Raw genomic sequence first — 17,002 nt, 5'->3', positions numbered from 1 at the left:
TCATTCATCTCCCCTGCTCATTTGGGTCCCAGCATCCATGCCTGTCAGCGCTGATCGGAGACGCGTAGCGGTCATAGGCTCTGGTCTGGCAGGCCTGACCACCGCGTACCTGCTCAAAAGAGAGGGAGTCGAGGTCTGGATCATCGAGAAGGTGAGTTGATGAAATTCTCCGAGCTGATGTCTAGTCTGATCGCCTCGGATTTCACTCTGCTTCTGTCGAGATCCCACTCGGCCTCGATGAGGCTGTCCAAGTGATAGGACCCTCTGCTGGCAAGAAGCAGTCGAAGGGCCGAAAAGGCGGGCCTAGATGGATTGTTGACGTGCCAATGCGGAGCTTTCAAGGAGGTTCGTACGCTTCACGACCTGGGCTGATGACAGGCTATTATCCTCTTCTGATAGCGCTGTATCGTCACCTCAACATACCTATGATACCGACGTACTGGACATTCTCCTTCTCCCATCTCACCTCCACGCCGAAACCCGATACCAAGCCTTACTTTATCCATACCGGAGCGTCGGGATCAGCTATACCCTCCTTACCATCCAAGTCCTACGCGTCGCCCCGAGCACTCACTCGAGCGATCGCCAGCTTCCTGGGAACTGCCTGTGCCTACCTTCTCTGGGTAGTCATCGCCGCCTTGGGATGGCATGATCTCCTACCTCTCCGCCACGGTCGCCAAACGACACTGCGGCATATGACCGCACGGGTCTCTCATCACCTCACCTATCCCCTGTCCTACTTCTCCCACTCCTTGCCACGAGCGTCGGCTCTGGCTTCGCCCCTCGGCAATGTCTTCGAAGCCTTTGTATACGACATCATATTACCCCTCTTCTCCGCCGTCGGTACAATGACCACTTCGGACGTGCTCGACACCTCAATCGGCAGTCTGCTCGATTACGTCCACTCGACCGTCGGGACTTCTCATTTCACCCTGGCTCCTGGGATCTCTGCTGGGACGGTCGCGATGAGGCTGGCGGAGGAGGTAGGGGCGCAAGGAGAGGGATATCTGAGGGTTGGCGAAGAGGTTTTGGATTTGGTGTACTCGGCAGGAGAGGGGAACATCACGGTGAAATGTCGAGGCGGGGATATCGAGGTGGATCAGGTGGTTCTGGCTACGCAGGCCAGCGCAGCGGCTGTGCTTTTGGGAATGCTAGAGAAGACTTTGAAAGCTGGAGCAGAGGCGGAAAGGAGTAGGGTGTCAGGAATGAGGGACGCTTTGAGTGAGGTTGAATATAGAGTGAGTTATACGTCTTCGTATAGGTCTCTAGCTGACGAGCAGGAAACAATCGTTGTCACACACAGGGACCGGTCAATCCTGCCTGGCAAGGCAGATCAACGCGAAATCAACCTCTCCACTCCGCTCAGCACAACACCGCGCGGATTCACCCAAGACGAGGACGTAGCAATGACACCGGCGCTCTCCACTTCTTCTTCGGTGTCCTCTCCCGGACCCTCCAGCCCTGGTTCACCCTCGCCCTACGGGCAAATCCCATTTTTCGCTCCTCGCGATGGCTGCGTCTATACGATGGGGACCCATATCGTACCGCCGCCTGCGTCCCTTCGTCAGCAAGGAATAGACGTGGCGGAAGTGCTGCAGACTACAAATCCGGTCTGCCCTATCGATGCAGAGACGGTGTTGGCTGTGTCTAGGATGGAAAGGTGGGACTCTCCTACATGGTTGATCCTCGAGCTGATGATCAGAGCACTTCCATTGCGCGACCCGACCATTTTCAAGCGCCTTCACCCCTCGTCATCGCCCACGTCGCATCCCGCCCTGATCCACCTTGCTGGCTCGTACGCGTACCCCGGAATACCCCTACTCGAAGGCTGCGTAGGAAGCGCCATCAACGCCACAAGTGTAATTCTCGGGAAGCCGCGACAGGAAATAGGCGGTCTGGACTGGAGTACAGGGAGAGGAGGTCGGCTGGGGAGGATATGGAGGTGGAGGCGATCGGGGATTGTAGATCGCTGAGCAGACTGGGTAGGGGAGTGTGTAATCTGTGTATACATATCATTGGGCACCTCCGCCATCGCTCAAGTAAAGCTTACACCTCACCAGTCATGACTCTGTCCCGGGCAAAGGCCCGCAGCGTTCAGAGGTATCTAGGCGGTAGCGCTATCAAATCTCGTTGGCCTTGATTCTTGGAGAGGGATCGGGTCTCTGTTCTCGATCTTCACCTCTCTTACCTCGATGGGGAGTACGGAGGGAAGGGGCGGCCGTCACTAAAGGGGACCGTTCATTTCGTGCTGTCTTCCCTTCAGTAGCAAGTCTATCGGATCTCGCCGATGTCCGAAGAGCGGCTCCGAGTCAAGGTCCGTCCGGACTCAAGCGAAGGTATGTACCTCCCTTGTCTTGAGCATTCAGGAGATGATGTATATGCCTTTATACCTATCACACGCACACATTGTACAGCGTACATTGCTTCTTCCCGCCAGGCATAGCAGTCATCAAGATGTACGCTCTTCGCCTCCTCCCTCTCGCTCGACCCGCCCATCGCGTCCTCTCACCGCACCATGCAACCCGGTCCTTGTCCGCGCGAGCAAGCAGAGTCCTCTCTGCTCTGGACTTGCCGACTGATGGTTCTCTAATCCCCGGAATGTACGATGGGCAGTGGGGAGGTAGCGGAGCCGTCCAGAAGAGTATATGCCCCGCGACCGGAGAGGTCATAGGCCAGGTCCAGACTGTATGTCCCCTGCTCAGCGATAATGGATTGAGCTAATCCTCAGGCCAATGTAGAGGAAACCCAGCGAGCTATACAAGCTACGAAAGGAGCTTCCATTCTCCTGCGGAGGATGCCTGGACCGCAGCGCGGGGAGGTGATGCGTCAGATCAGGGAGGCACTGGGGGCCAAGACCGCGGCTTTGGGGGATCTTGTCAGTCTGGAGATGGGCAAGATTAGGAGTGAGGGCAAGGGCGAGGTGCAAGAGGTAAGTGCTTGTACCTTTACCTGCTGTAATGGGTGGGAGATGATGCTGATCACCACAGTTTGTCGATATTGTATGTCCTATTCCCCCTACCCTACCTTTCCCATACTCCTCCTGTGGTACCGCGAGCCAGAGATAGCCTCGTCCTCCTACGCCCATGTACTATCTGGACGATTTTGAGCTCATAGGTTGTAGTGCGACTACGCTACTGGGCTCTCGCGGAGTATGGCTGGACGGGTACTTCCCTCCGAGCGGCCAGAGCACGTGATCTACGAGAGTAAGTCCCGCTTTACTATCTGTGTAGACGGACCATCGTCATTGCGAGGGAGTGCTCTGGCTGCAAGGTTGTGACCCATGCGCAATGCTGATCCTAAAGTCCCAAATCCTCTCGGAGTGGTCGGCATTCTATCCGCCTTCAATTTCCCCGTATGCTCCGTCTTCTCCCCTATAGCCCCATGAAGCTGACTAGCAGGTCGCGGTGTATGGCTGGAACTTGGCCATAGCCATGATAACAGGCAACAGCACGATCTGGAAACCATCACCCACGACTCCGCTTTGCGCTATCGCCGTCACGCGCCTGATACAGCCGGTCCTGGAGCGGAATGGGCTACCGGGAGCAGTGGCAGCGCTGGTATGCGGAGACGTGGCGGTGGGGAAGGAGATTGTGGGTAGCTCTGACGTGGACATGGGTGGGTCCTAGCCTGCCATGAGACATTGGAGCGGGCTAATGCGCATCAGTCAGCTTCACGGGAAGCGAGAAGATTGGCAAGGAAGTAGGCAAGGTCGTACAGGACAGATTTGGCAAGGTAGGCTCTATTCCGAAGCGGACATATTGCCTTGCAGCTAAGCAGCAGGCGCTACTAGAATTGGGAGGGAACAACGCCGTTATCGTCGACAAGGACGCCGATCTCCAAATGGCCCTGCAGGCTGTGATCTTTGCTGCGGTCGGAACGGCGTGAGTGATATCTACCTTAGACATGCGTCGAGCTGACAAGCAGTGGCCAGCGGTGCACCTCCACCCGCCGACTATACCTCCACCGGTCCATCTCCGCCCAGTTCATCTCCATGCTGCTCAAATACTACGACTCCGCCTCATCCCAGACAACCCTGAAAGCTGGAGATCCGCTCGATGATGCCTCACTTATTGGACCACTGCACACTTCGGGCGCTGTAAAGCTCTATGAGGATGCCCTCGCAGGCATCCAGAAGCGGGGCGGGAAGGTCCTGACGAAGAGGTCAGGGAAGATGGATGTGGGTATGGGCGGGAACTTTGTATGGCCGACGATCGTTCGACCGACAAATGACGATCCGTGCTGGACCACCGAGTAAGTCAGAACGCTGGTAGACTGTGACTGAAGCTGATGTCACAGGACGTTTGCGCCTATCCTGTCCGTTGCGGAGTTCGATACGCTTGAAGAGGCCATTCAGTAAGATCTTCCCTTGACAGTCTGGTCATCGGCTTATACGATAGCCTAAACAACGCCGTTCCGCAAGGCCTTTCCGCTTCGCTCTTTACGACCAACATCCAGTCAATGGGCAAGTGGCTTGGACCGGAAGGTGCAGACTGCGGGATCGTCAATATCAACGTCGGTACCAGTGGTGCGGAGATTGGTGCTGGATTTGGGGGCAACAAATCTACCGTGAGTGTATCTTTCATCCGGAGAGTCACGCTAATCGTTAGGGATGGGGTCGCGAGTCTGGGGGCGATGCTTGGAAGCAATATGTTAGATGGAGCGCCGCGACTGTCAATTACTCTAGCAAGATGCCACTCGCGCAGGGGGTGAGCTTTGGGGTATGAGCATGCAGTCAAGTGAGGCGGATGGAACACGATCTGTAATTTGTCTCATTGAAAATCGCGGGCAATTATTCTAGCAAGGCCACCGCTTGCTCAGGCGCTCAAGGCGGAATCTTTGCATTGCTGCAGTGTAGAGATGTGAATGGAACATACTCTGCGGATCGCCTCACGAGGGTCGCAGGCACATCTAGTGCGGGCAATGGCGGGCAGAGCATATAGGGGAGGACATACAGGCCCGCCCCGCCCCGATCAGCCCTCCCGGCTTCATCCCCCTTGCCCACCCCTTGCACAAGCCTCCTCCAGACTGCCAACAACTGGGTCCGGGAGGCACACGACCGCCCCTAATCAACGTGATGGCGAGCACTGGCCGTCCAAGCGCGCACAGTCAAGGTAAGGACAGTTGACTTCAGTCGCCGCGCGGGGGAAAAAAAGACTTCGAGACAGGGAAAAAGATGGACACCCTCGGGCAAAAGAGAAATCTGTTCCTGGGGGGGTCGAACCCTCGACCTTTCGATGAATGCTAGTGAATAACAGTCGAATGCTCTACCAACTGAGCTAAGGAACAGGCAGCTGTTGAGCTAGAACCGATGTTGGAGGTCGCTCAGCGCAATACATAAAGGTTTTGGGCCTGATCAGATTGGGTCCTGTCCGATCTCACTCCTCGCCAACCCGCGTCCGGGCCCTTCCGAGGCTTTGCTTTGTCCCTCAGTTAAGGCGATTGAACGATCACTCCACCCATCAAGTCCTCTGCTGAGCGTGTCGACCATCAGTCAGGCCTGAGTGGGAAGCCTTCCAGACGGTGTCCGCTTCGATCCGGCACGGCGAACTAAGGGAGCGAAAACTGACTCCTCTCCACATCGTCTGGTAATGTGTCTGCGACAGCATCTTACCCAGGCATACTGACGGGGTGGTCGAATGATCTTGCACTGCTAATGCAGTCCGCACCATGGTTTGAATGAGCAGGCCCCACCGCATACACATTCCTCTGCCTCATGAGCACGGCTGTCTCACTCTGTTTCAGCCCAAAGCTTATATGCCGCTTTCCTATTCTCGATAAGCTCTTCCGACATCCCTCTCCAGAACACTCCCGATCATCCTTTCAGCCTCTCAGCACACAACCTATCAGCATGGGACCAGCTCAGGCCCCTATAATCGACATCCCGACAGAGCTGCACGATCAGATCGTCAAGTCATGCGACGAGCTCTCCAGCAACCGGATGATGGCGACCAATCGGGCTTTAGGACACGATAGATGCCTGACATGAAGCAATATGGAGGGGATGGTGGTGCCTCAGTGGTACAGGTCCTTCCCTGCCGATAGTAAGCTCAACCCAGCTGGCTGACACGCTTCATCGAGCTGACCTTGGCGTAGTCTACACGCCTATCCACCGAAACGTCGCGCGGTACGACTGCTCCCGGTGGCATGAGCGTCGGCTTGTCCTTCGCGCGCCATCTCGACCTCTTTCCTCCGGATGAACACTTGCGCAAATTCGTGGTCGAGCTTCTAGGCGGACCACGAGGCTGGATGGTGTATCTCAGACGGGTCCGTCGCTGCCCAGAGCTCCAGCTCAACATCGTCGACGAGCTCTTCGTCATCGCAACCAAGGGCCAGCCGGAGGATCTCCAGGTCTACCGCAAAGACTACGCCAGGATATGGCCTCGGAAAATCGTTCACTCGCGGCCGGACTCGCCCTCCTCGGCGGGCACAAATCTCGTCCTGCAGATATCGTCGAACGCGGCGGAGCACCTGCTCGGAATACTGGCCTTCTCCATACCGCAACTCTGCTCTTCAATGGTCACGCAGAACTGGTCGATCCGATACCTAGCGGAATATCGGGAGCCCATCGGTGATGCGGTCGAGTCGGTCCCTTCACTCGGCAGGCTGGAGTACCTCTCGATCTGCGGGGATGATTGGTCTGTCGCCCAAATCCTCGAAGCCCTCGGTGGCAGAACCCCACACCTACGGGGGCTTCTTGATCACCTCTCCGCGCGCCCTCTGTCGGCACTCCAGCTCATTTGACGAGGATGCGCCCAGCCCCAGCCACATCTCCATGGCTTTCAGCATCCTTGACGCCCGGTACCGGATGTCGGGTGTCGCTGTATATGGCATCGCCGCCGCCTCCATCTCATCAAGGTTGAATAGCAGTCAGGCGTGCAGTGCAATGGGCGGGATCGAAGATACCACTCACTTGATCCTGGATCAAGCTTCAAGGCGGGTACTTTCCAGACGAGAGTTAATCGACGGCACGTTCTCATGGGTGAGTACACAGCCATAGTCAGATGTAGAATACTCGCTGATGATCACTTAGGATCTGAAGTCCCTGCCCGACCTGCCCCTCATGGGAATCCATACTGCAACACAGTACCCTTCATCCCGTCACACGCTCCACCGCTCCTGCGGCTCGATTTTGCGCCGCCTCCTCTCAATGCTCGGACAGCGAGAGCGGGAGCGAATATCTCGAAGGTACCGGCTGATGTAGCGGTGCCGGGGGCTTCACGGGCTATGGGAAAAGAAGAAGGGAAAGATGTGGGGTTCTGGACGTGAGGAGTGGGATGGGGATGCTGGAGAAGCGGGCAAGAAGGCAGACACGGAGGAGGCGGAAGAAATCAAGGGGGACAGGGAAGACACTGGGAAGCGTAGTGCATTAAAGCCTACCGTGGAGAGGAAGACGGAGAACGAAGGGCGGGCCGGAGTGTGTGTAGGCGAGGCGGATGTGACAGCTAGAATATGGTTTGTGTTCTTTTTTGGCATACATATCGGCCGACTGTGAATGTCAGTAGACTCTCTGGGTAGCTCTGGGTCTTTCGAAACACAAGACACCACTCCAAATACGATCTTGTCTCTTCCATCCGCTTCATACACTCGTAGCTCCGCAAGGAGGACAAGGAATGTGGGGACCCGAACGATCTTCTCTGCGCCAAAAGTTTCTCTTGACAAGTTTTGTTGACAACCTCTTTGTAGCTCCACGTCGTCGTTGTACAGCGCTTTCTCAGAGTCATCATGCCCCCAATCCCAGCATCCCCGCTGGCTCCAGGATCCCAGCAGAAATCTGGTCCAGGCAAGAAGCGGGTCGTCAATTACGACTCCGACTCTGACTCGTCAGAAGCTGCCTCGCCGGCGAAGCCGAAATCTCAAGCTCCTCGAGCGAACGGTCTGAGCTCGGAGACGCCCAATGGATTCTCCGCTTCTTCTCCGTCGCGGAAGCGGTCAAAGGTCCAAGCAAAGAACGGGAGCGGGAAGGACAAGGATGGAGAGAAGCGGCTTAAAGAAGCGGATAGGTTGTGGGAGACGAGGAGAGAATTGCCATTCTACCAAGGTACGTCAAGCTGTGCTCGCGAGCTTGTCTTTGCACATGTACCGAGCGGGACATTGAGGACCCGAGGCGTGCCGAGGCCTTGAGCTGGGCTCGCTCCGCTCCCACTTCCTTTCCGACGTGACCAGACAAGGCGCAGGAGCGCGATTCGAGCGATCGACTGCTGCGTATTTAAGTGGGGTCCGGTCGCTAACAAGACTAGGTCGAAAGACTGTATTGGAAGAGATCTTGGCAAATGAGACCACCATAGTAAGCCACATGCATATCTGTCCGCTCAGGAAGCAGACGCTCACTTCCCAGATCCTCGGCGAGACAGGCTGCGGCAAGTCCACGCAACTACCCCAGCTTCTCCGGCGCAATGCTCTCTCATTAGATCACTACAAGCGAGCGCCAAAAATAGCCATCACACAGCCGAGACGGCTCCCCGCTATCGCTCTGGCAACACGGGTATCGGCCGAGATGGGCGTAGCCGTTGGCGAGGAGGTCGGGTATACTGTGCGATTTGAGGATTCGACGAGCAAGGCGACAGGTGTGAGATTCATGACTGAGGGGGTACTGATGCGGTGAGCTTCACGCGTCAGATTGAAATTCCAGACTGACGTCCCAGAGAACTGGCAAACAACTCTCGAGAAGCCTCGACCTCGGAGCAACAAGGCCTTAATCTGCTACTGCAGTACGACGTGGTGGTCATCGATGAAGCCCACGAGCGGACCCTCAACACCGACTTTCTTTGCGGCGCTCTGAAGACGATCCAACGGATACGAAAGGGCCTAGCGGGGAAAAACGGGAACGGCGCAGGATCGAGCGGAAAGGGAAAGGGCAAAGAAGCGGTGACCAAGCTCAAAATCGTGGTCATGAGTGCTACCCTCGACCCGAGCAAGTTTGTGCGGTTCTTTGAAACGTCAGCCTTCTCTTCGTACCGACTGAGCTGGCGCTGATGGGCAGGGAACGCCCAGCCCTGATCGTAAAAGGTCGGATGTATGACGTGACGACTCGACACCTGCTCGAGCCAGCAGAAGACTTTATCGAGACGGCGGCAAAGCAGGTCATGCAAATACACTGCTCGGGTGACGGCGAGGGGGACGTGTTGGTCTTCATGCCTGGTAAGTTTGGATAGCTGAGTAATCCATGCTTCAAAGCTAATCATCCAGGTGCCGAAGAGATCGAGACCTGCGCCGATACGTTACGACGTGCTTCCAAGGACCTGCCCGATAGCTCAGATAAGGTGCGTCAGCTGGCAGGTACTTGTGTCTATTCGGCGTGGCTGACCCTTCGCAGCTCGCCATTCTGCCCTTATACGCCCAACTCGCACCCGCTGCCCAAGCAAAGATCTTCTCTAAACCCGCTGAAAACACTCGACGGGTGGTGATCGCGACCAATATCGCCGAGACGAGTATCACCATCCCCGGTGTGAGCTACGTGGTTGACACGGGGTTCAAAAAGGAGAAGGAGTACATCTATCGATCATCTGGAGGTGAATTCTTCGATGAGCTGTATGGTCTCAGCTAACGAGCAGCTCTTGAGCACCTGAAATTGAAGTCTGTCAGCAAGGCTGCTGCATGGCAACGGACAGGTCGTGCAGGTCGCGAGGTGAGCAGAACCTGAGGGTTGCTACGGAATCGAGCTGACCCTCAGCGCGCTGGACACTGTTATCGCCTATTCACCGAAGCGGCCTTTGGGGACCTGATCGATTTCGATGCGCCTGAAATACAGCGTTGCGATCTCGCGGCTGCCGTGCTCCAGCTCATAGCGATGGGTCAAAATCCGTTCGAGTTTGAGTATATTGACGATCCCGGCCGAGAATCTAGTAAGCCCTCACTCTTTTGTAAGCGCTGGGGCTGATTCCAGTCCTGGCTGCCTTCCAAACCCTCTCCGGCCTGGAGGCCATCTCTGGACCGACGACCATCACCCCCCTCGGCCGACGGATGCTTCACTTCCCCCTCGACCCCTCACACGCCCGCATCCTTCTCTCCTCCTTCACCCACTCATGCCCTTCCGAGATCATCGACATTCTGTCCCTCGTCGTCTCCGGTCCCGTCTGGATCGACCGCTCCTCCGAGCGCGACGCTACCGCAGCGGCACGGCAAAAGTTCCTAGCACGTGAGGGCGACCACTTGACAAATATGAACGTCTTTCGAGCATACTTGGCCATCAAAGACGACAAGTCGGAGTCGCCGGCCAAGTGGGCCAAAGAGAACTTTGTCAATACAAAGACGCTCCAGGCGGCGATAAGAGTACGGGATCAGCTGCGCGAGCTGGTCAGAAGGGAAGGTGTAGATCCGGCGCTGAGCTGTGGAGGGGACAAGGATAGTGTGGGAAGGTGTTTGTTAAGTGGGCTGTACATGAACACGGCGGTGGTGCAGAGTGACGGGACATATCGACAGACTACGGGCAGCTTGGTAAGTACAGTCCAGGGATGCGAGCTAATCATGTAGCAAGTCAAGATCCACCCGAGCTCGGTCTTGATGAGCAAGAAGGTCCCGGCTATCCTGTATGACGAGCTGGTGAGTGCTTGTGTGAAGCGATGTGTGACCCTCACTGCACGCCAATGCTGATCTTTCAGACCATCACCACCGCCATGTACGCGCGAAACGTCTCCCAATTTGAGCAGAGCTGGCTCACTGACCTGCCGCCGTTCAAACAAGCTGCCAAGGCAAATGGGTCTACCTGAGACTACATCTAGTAATAGCATAAATACATCTACGCCTTGCATTTGCCTGTCATTCAAGAATCACTTCTACCCATCGCTTCCGCTGTGGACTTCGCAGGCTAGATAGGATGGTTCGGTATGAGAATGCCAGGCCGACGGTATCGGCGGTTGATCCTGCCTGAGGTATGACGCCTCGTAGTCCGAGGGCGACCAGGGACGGAAGACGGGCGTTGCCAGGGTGAATGAGGCCGGAGAGGGCGGCAGGGAGGATAGGCATGGAAGGAAAGGACAGGTCCAACACCTGATAGGGTCAGCTCCTGGTTATTGATGGCTCGTGGTTGTGACTCACTCGAAGGACGATCATCCTTCTCCCCATCGCCGCCAGCCCTCTGCGCCATGGATCATCTTCACTCGCTTTCCCCTCCGACCCCGCCAGTCTAATACCCACCATTCCCAGCTCGCGCAGGCCCGCAGGCAAGACGCCGACAAGCTTTTCCAATTCCTTGATGGTCGAGTAGGCCAGGTTGAGTGAAGACAATGATAGTGCGGGGAATGATGATAGTTCGCGAAGGATAGGAAGGGGATTTGGTTGGAGTACGAGGGGAAGATAGTGGAGATCCGGCGGCGCAGATGTGCTGTCTGCCCAATCCTCGGGATCAGAGATTGCGCCCGAGATCTGTTCCTCCATACCGTCTGGCTCGTCCCATTCAAAGGTTGGACGATGGACAATTGCCCGAATGGAGCGATCGCTGAGCCTTGGTCCGCTAGACTCCGGGCGGATAGAAGCGAGATCCAGAAGGGCGATCTTGAGGTGAGGCTCGAGGTAGCCGACCTGCTCGCGCATCGCTTCCCCGATTGTCATCCCTCTCGACTCCGTGCCCGCCTTAGTGCCTTCGCCGACCTCCTCGTATATCACTTCCGTACTTTCCAGGTGACGAAGCACAGCGGTCAAGCAGTGCTCGACCAGCCGGGATGATCCCAGCCCCGGACTCTGTGTGGGTGTCCTCTCGAACATCGCCTGGGCAGCAATGAGATCGCCCTTGGTCACCGCTGAACAGCTCGGCGCAGATGAAGCCGTGCTAGTTGACTGTGGTTTGGAGGATGATGCGACTGCGTTGGCACGCCAGGATGGAGGGGGGACCGGACCCGCAACAGAACGTGCAGCTTGCCGACGTGCGAGCTCAGACCGCCTCAGCAATTCAGCACTGCAGGTCAGCTCGAGACACGATAAATTGTAACGGCGAGACTGACGGGTGGACAGGCGCTTCCCCGCTCATACCACAAGCCACCATCACCAGCAGCTCATCCGCATCTGGAACCACCCTCGGAGAACCTCGCGAGACCGAGCTAGGGCCTACAGCGACATGAGGATGAGGTGGGAGATCACGACCTCCTGTCTGGTGCTCGCCCGATCGAGAGGCAGCTATCAGCTGATTGACCGATTTCTCGGGCTTTCCCGATGACCGCTGGTTGGAGTTGGAGGATGATAGAAGGTGCTTGAAGGCGGGAAGGTGTTTGGGCATGAGGGCGGTGGGCTGTATGATGTGGACAAGGGGAACGGATGCGAAGCTGAACAACGCCGAAGCTTTGGCTGGAGCAAGTGGAGGTGGCGACGGCGGAGATTGCTCAATCTCCAGGGGCTCGTAGCACGATCTAGAGCTCTGGGAAGCTGTCTGGTGGCTATGTATCCTCAATGTGTGTCATTGTAGGGGCAGGATCCGTCTGCACGTACACTCTCTGGATGTCAGGAAGGCTGCCTGAAGAGGGATATAGGGGCCTGGCGCCGATCCGCCACACTCCCCCACCTTACTCCCCCACTTACCCGAAGGGGGAGTTCGGAGGACGCCGTGCCGATGTTACTTGATGCCTTTCAGTCCCCTTGGCCTGTCTGTACTGCCCTTCGTTTGTGTACCACTCGGTCATTATCTAGACGACCATTAGTATGGCAGCCCGGAACTCACCCGCTCAATCCGACGGGGCGAAGAAAGAGAGATATCCGCAGCTGAATCACGAAGCGCGTAAGTAGGCCCGGATGACAGCTTCCCGACACCGATCGCTGACGGCCAGGACCTCGCCATCTAGGCTCTGTAGAAGGTCGCCTGAATCAATTCATAGTAGGTCACGAGCCGCGCCAGTCTGGTACCGTACTGATGCGTAGGGCGGCCACTATGCTGGAGTAAATCTCTCGGCACTCCACTTTGCCGACCGCAAAGACGACCCTTCGCACGTGTCGCTCTCAGTCTGGTCAGCGCCCGGTCGCTCCAAGCCCTCCTTTGCAGAGGCAAAGAGGCAAACCTACAAGGCGACGAAGAAGGGCGAGCAATTTGGACCTAGCTGGACCAACCACTGGTTCAAGATCGCACTGCACATACCCAAGGAATGGGAGGGGTATGAGCGGGTTCAATTCGAGTTTGACTGCTCCGGCGAGGCTATGGTGTTTACGACCGATGGGGATCCTATCCATGGTGAGTCTGGCTCAGAACATAGCTGATGTAGGCCTTACCGGTGGATGGGGCGAAGACCGTCGCGTCGAGTTTATTATTCCTCCGTCGGCACGCAAAGCCGGTGTCGCCCATTTCTACATTGAAGCTTCCTGCAACGGCATGTTCGGTATCGACAACATGGCCCCACCTGACCAGAATCGGTACTACAAGCTCAACTCGGCGGATCTCGTCGTTCCCAACATGGAGGCCTGGCATCTCATGTGGGACTTCCAAACGCTTCACCAGACCATGCGGGAATTACCGGACGACACACCGCTCCGGAACCGATGTCTGCATGTGGCGAATGAGATCATGAATGTCTTTCAGGAGGGATCGCTAGAGTCGGTGACGAAGTGTCGCAAGGTGGCCGAGGAAATCCTGGGCGAGGCGTGGGAAAAGGAGATTGGCAAGGAGAGCAAGAAGGCGGCAAAGGAGCGGGGCGCACTATGGGGTGTTGGGCATTGGTGAGTCTGAGTCTGGGCTAGCTGATCATAGCCACATCGATACTGCCTGGCTATGGCCCTTCTCAGTCACCCAGCAAAAGTCCGCCAGATCCTGGTCGACTCAAATCGACCTGATGGACCGATATCCCGAGCACCGCTTCTCCGCGACCCAAGCTCAGCAATTCAAGTGGACGGAGCAGCTCTACCCGTCTCTTTTCGCTCGAATCAAAGAGCGCGTGGCGGAAGGCTCGTTCCAGCCTACTGGAGCAACCTGGGTCGAAATGGACTGCAACATGCCCAGCGGGGAGGCGCTCGTCAGGCAGTTCCTGTACGGTCAGAGGTACTATCACAGCCGATTTGGGTTCAAGTGCAAGACCTTTGTCCTGCCTGATACATGTGAGTGTCGGTCTAACTTGTTCAGCGCTGAGCTTACTCTGCAGTCGGCTACTCGAGTCAGCTCCCGCAGATCGCCCGCCTCGCTGGCTGTGACAACTTCTTCACCCAAAAGCTGTCTTGGAACAATGATAACGACTTTCCCAACTCCACCTTCAACTGGGTCGGTCTCGACAGCTCGCAGATCCTCACGCACATGACACCGGTCAACAACTACAACAGCCAGTGCAATATGGAGGATATCAGAAGGGGTATGACCGGGAACAAGAACATGGAGGTGACCTGTGAGTCGAGGCTCGCTATCATCGCTGTACACCAAGCACATTCACCGCCCACTGCGTATACCTTGATGTTCTACATCCGTTCTGACTCCCTGTTCACGCCCAACTTTCCTGGCCCTCTTCTCGTGATCAGCAGTCCGCGACCGCCCAACAGCTTACCGAAACCCGCATTCGTAATGATCCTACCTAGAACTGTGGCTGATATGCAGCACAAGCCCTTCTCCTCTACGGCAACGGCGATGGTGGCGGCGGTCCCACTCCGCCCATGCTCGAGAAGCTTCGCCGAGCTCGCGCTATCGGCAAACACCCCTCAGCGGGCGGCCAGATCCCCCTCGTTCACATGGGCGGATCGATGGACGAGTTTTACGCAGCAATCAGGGACGAGACTAAAGATGCTCGACTCCTGCCCAACTGGCGGGGCGAGCTATACGCCGAGTTCCACCGCGGTACCTACACCACCCACGCAAGCATCAAGAAGGGGAACCGGAAGGGCGAGATCCTGCTTAGGGAGGCGGAGCATGCCGCTACGATGGCCAGCATCGCTTCGGCTCCGTACCACTATCCGCAGAAGGTGAGTTTGGTACTTTGGGTATGGGTGGAGCTGACGCTTAGAAACTCGACGCCGCTTGGGAGGATCTCTTGCTCTGTCAATTCCACGATGTTCTACCTGGGAGCGGTATCGGCATGATCTACGAGGATGCCGAGGAGCGGTACGCCAACGTACAAAAGATCGGCGCGGAGGTGTTGAAATCGGCTTATGACGTTCTCTACCCGGGCTCAAAGGCCATCGAGGAGGGAATCTCGGGGATGGATCTTTTCGCTATCAACACCCTACCTGGCGTGCCTCGACTCGAGGTAATGGAGGTTGCCGGAAAGGCGGGAGTAGTCGCTCAGCGGGGCGCGAGCGGGAAGGGATATGTTCTGGTCCAGGCGCAGGACGGGTTGGGGAATGTCAAGGCGCTTGATGGGTCGGTGCAGGGGGTCAAAGGTTAGTCTACACAAGGTCTAGCTGATGATCAGTACAGCAGATTGGAGAGTCCCTCATCATGAGCAACGGTACCCTCAAGATGGAGATGAAGGAGGGGCGGATCGTCTCCGTCTACGACGCCCAGGCAGAGTATGTGGTTTCTGCTTGTTCGTGGGCTAAGCTGACAGGACAGCAAGGAGATCATTCCGGAGGGCCAGAGCGGCGGTCTCGTCATCATGGAAGACCATCCTAATGCTTGGGAGTGAGTCGTTCGCATCGCTCCCAGCTGACATGCAGTGCCTGGGATGTTGATCAGTTCCATCTCGAAAAGCAGACCCATCTCAGCTTTGGCTCGGCCAGCATCGTCGAAAGCGGTCCGCTACGAGGCGTCATCGGCACTTCCCTCCGAATCGGTCAAAGCAGCATCGAAGTACAAGTAAGTGAGAAGGAGGGCCTGGCTAATGTCAGATCATCATGGACGCGGTCCCGGCATCGCTCAAGGCCGATGCCCGAAGCATGATTCGCTTCGACGCCGTTGTGGACTGGCGAGAGAAACACAAGTTCCTCAAGTTTGAGCTGCCAATGACTATCTCGGCCGAGAATGCTACCTACGACACACAATTCGGAGTCGTGTCTAGGCCTACACACCGAAACACCTCCTGGGACAATGCCAAGTGAGCGATTATATTAGATTGTTGAGCTGAGCTAATTCCTAGATTCGAGGTGTGCGGTCACAAGTTTGCCGACCTTTCCGAGTACGGATACGGTGTCGCCATCCTCAACGACTGCAAGTACGGCTACGCGACCGAGGGGAATGTCATGCGCTTGTCGCTGCTCCGAGCTCCGACCGAGCCAGACGCCAATTGCGACATGGGTACCCACGCCTTTTCTTTCGCCATCTACCCGCACAAAGGGACGTTTGCAGAGAGCGATGTGCCGATCGTGGCTGCTGCCTTCAATATGCCTATGCAATGTAAGTCCGTGTTGAGATGGAGCTGACTATAGTGCGGAGTATCTCGGACGCCGACCGGCAAGACATTGCCTCAGTCGCCAAGCGCCCGCCCATCACACTGGAGGGGGCGCCAAACGTTATCCTCGAGACGATCAAGCGGGGCGAGGACGATGAGGCGGACGGGACGTTCTGCATCGTCCTGAGGATGTTTGAGCAGTATGGCGGGCATGCCAGGCCTACCCTCAAGTTGTAAGTGCATCCCTTTCACTGTCTCTCTTCGAAGCTTGATATCGATACTTGAGAGAAGGGGGATGAGATGTAAGTGGAGTTGAAGGAGACCTGGAGATATAGGTTGGGGTTTTGTGTCGGGTTTCTACGTCCTCTTCCTTTTACCTCTTGCCTCGGGTCACCCATATGTCTGCGGTCCGTCGATATCTACAAGGGTGGGCTGACTTGTAGGCGCGATCTGGCGATTAAGAAGATCCAGCTGGTCAATCTGCTCGAAGAGCCGGTACACGAAATCGAGGTAAAATCTACTACTTTCGCGGGCGAGACGGTGCACGATGTGCAACTGTGCTTCCGCGGGTTCGAAATCAAGACAGTCAGAGTGTGCCTTGAGCGGAGGAGGAAGGAGAAAGAGAGGAGAGGGTCAAGCGGGTCTTGGGTCAAAGTATAGTTGTATCGCCCTGCCCGATTTTCCTATTATTCTACTTCGTTGCTCCCCATTTATCAGTGCCAAGTATGCGAGTATATGACCATTCCCTGCTTCAACAGGCTGGTCTACACTCCAGATCAGTG

General features: G+C 56.4%; 5 protein-coding genes and 1 non-coding gene across 6 annotated transcripts; 4 read left to right on the top strand and 2 right to left on the bottom strand.

Annotated features, from left to right (window-relative positions):
• Window positions 1-37: 37 nt before the first annotated feature.
• MKK02DRAFT_34559 (uncharacterized protein) lies at window positions 38-1,973 on the top strand (the record flags this gene model as incomplete). The annotated part of the gene is made up of 5 exons (XM_053088968.1): window positions 38-151; window positions 186-345; window positions 379-1,238; window positions 1,281-1,660; window positions 1,703-1,973. The coding sequence occupies 5 exons, from the start codon at window positions 38-40 to the stop codon at window positions 1,971-1,973; spliced, it is 1,785 nt and encodes a 594-aa protein (XP_052943411.1).
• A 481-nt stretch (window positions 1,974-2,454) lies between these two features.
• Window positions 2,455-4,724, top strand: MKK02DRAFT_17386 (Aldehyde/histidinol dehydrogenase; the record flags this gene model as incomplete). Its single annotated transcript, XM_053085779.1, has 12 exons — window positions 2,455-2,685; window positions 2,729-2,929; window positions 2,988-2,999; window positions 3,122-3,203; window positions 3,303-3,352; window positions 3,399-3,615; window positions 3,665-3,732; window positions 3,781-3,881; window positions 3,925-4,251; window positions 4,297-4,353; window positions 4,398-4,566; window positions 4,608-4,724. The coding sequence occupies 12 exons, from the start codon at window positions 2,455-2,457 to the stop codon at window positions 4,722-4,724; spliced, it is 1,632 nt and encodes a 543-aa protein (XP_052943410.1).
• Window positions 4,725-5,200: 476 nt separating this feature from the next.
• MKK02DRAFT_t7 lies at window positions 5,201-5,286 on the bottom strand. The gene has a single exon. It is a non-coding gene; the product is annotated as a tRNA-Asn (tRNA).
• Window positions 5,287-7,722: 2,436 nt separating this feature from the next.
• On the top strand, window positions 7,723-10,706 carry MKK02DRAFT_17948 (ATP-dependent RNA helicase prh1; the record flags this gene model as incomplete). The annotated part of the gene is made up of 12 exons (XM_053085865.1): window positions 7,723-8,038; window positions 8,238-8,284; window positions 8,336-8,598; window positions 8,643-8,936; window positions 8,981-9,138; window positions 9,187-9,260; window positions 9,314-9,509; window positions 9,552-9,625; window positions 9,671-9,842; window positions 9,866-10,434; window positions 10,471-10,539; window positions 10,599-10,706. The coding sequence occupies 12 exons, from the start codon at window positions 7,723-7,725 to the stop codon at window positions 10,704-10,706; spliced, it is 2,340 nt and encodes a 779-aa protein (XP_052943409.1).
• A 49-nt stretch (window positions 10,707-10,755) lies between these two features.
• MKK02DRAFT_38289 (uncharacterized protein) lies at window positions 10,756-12,208 on the bottom strand (the record flags this gene model as incomplete). The annotated part of the gene is made up of 3 exons (XM_053090030.1): window positions 10,756-10,986; window positions 11,035-11,890; window positions 11,937-12,208. The coding sequence occupies 3 exons, from the start codon at window positions 12,206-12,208 to the stop codon at window positions 10,756-10,758; spliced, it is 1,359 nt and encodes a 452-aa protein (XP_052943408.1).
• A 419-nt stretch (window positions 12,209-12,627) lies between these two features.
• Window positions 12,628-16,880, top strand: MKK02DRAFT_17181 (alpha-mannosidase; the record flags this gene model as incomplete). Its single annotated transcript, XM_053085748.1, has 15 exons — window positions 12,628-12,703; window positions 12,753-12,799; window positions 12,844-13,150; window positions 13,182-13,632; window positions 13,664-14,007; window positions 14,052-14,288; window positions 14,495-14,856; window positions 14,898-15,273; window positions 15,306-15,402; window positions 15,446-15,514; window positions 15,550-15,688; window positions 15,721-15,926; window positions 15,969-16,229; window positions 16,265-16,453; window positions 16,664-16,880. The coding sequence occupies 15 exons, from the start codon at window positions 12,628-12,630 to the stop codon at window positions 16,878-16,880; spliced, it is 3,378 nt and encodes a 1,125-aa protein (XP_052943407.1).
• Window positions 16,881-17,002: the final 122 nt, after the last annotated feature.

This window comes from Dioszegia hungarica (genome assembly GCF_025882075.1).
Source record: "Dioszegia hungarica strain PDD-24b-2 chromosome Unknown MKK02contig_16, whole genome shotgun sequence".
Classification (NCBI taxonomy): Eukaryota; Fungi; Basidiomycota; class Tremellomycetes; order Tremellales; family Bulleribasidiaceae; genus Dioszegia; species Dioszegia hungarica.
Note: the sequence above shows the minus strand (reverse complement) of the source record. Positions and strands in the feature narration are given on the sequence as shown.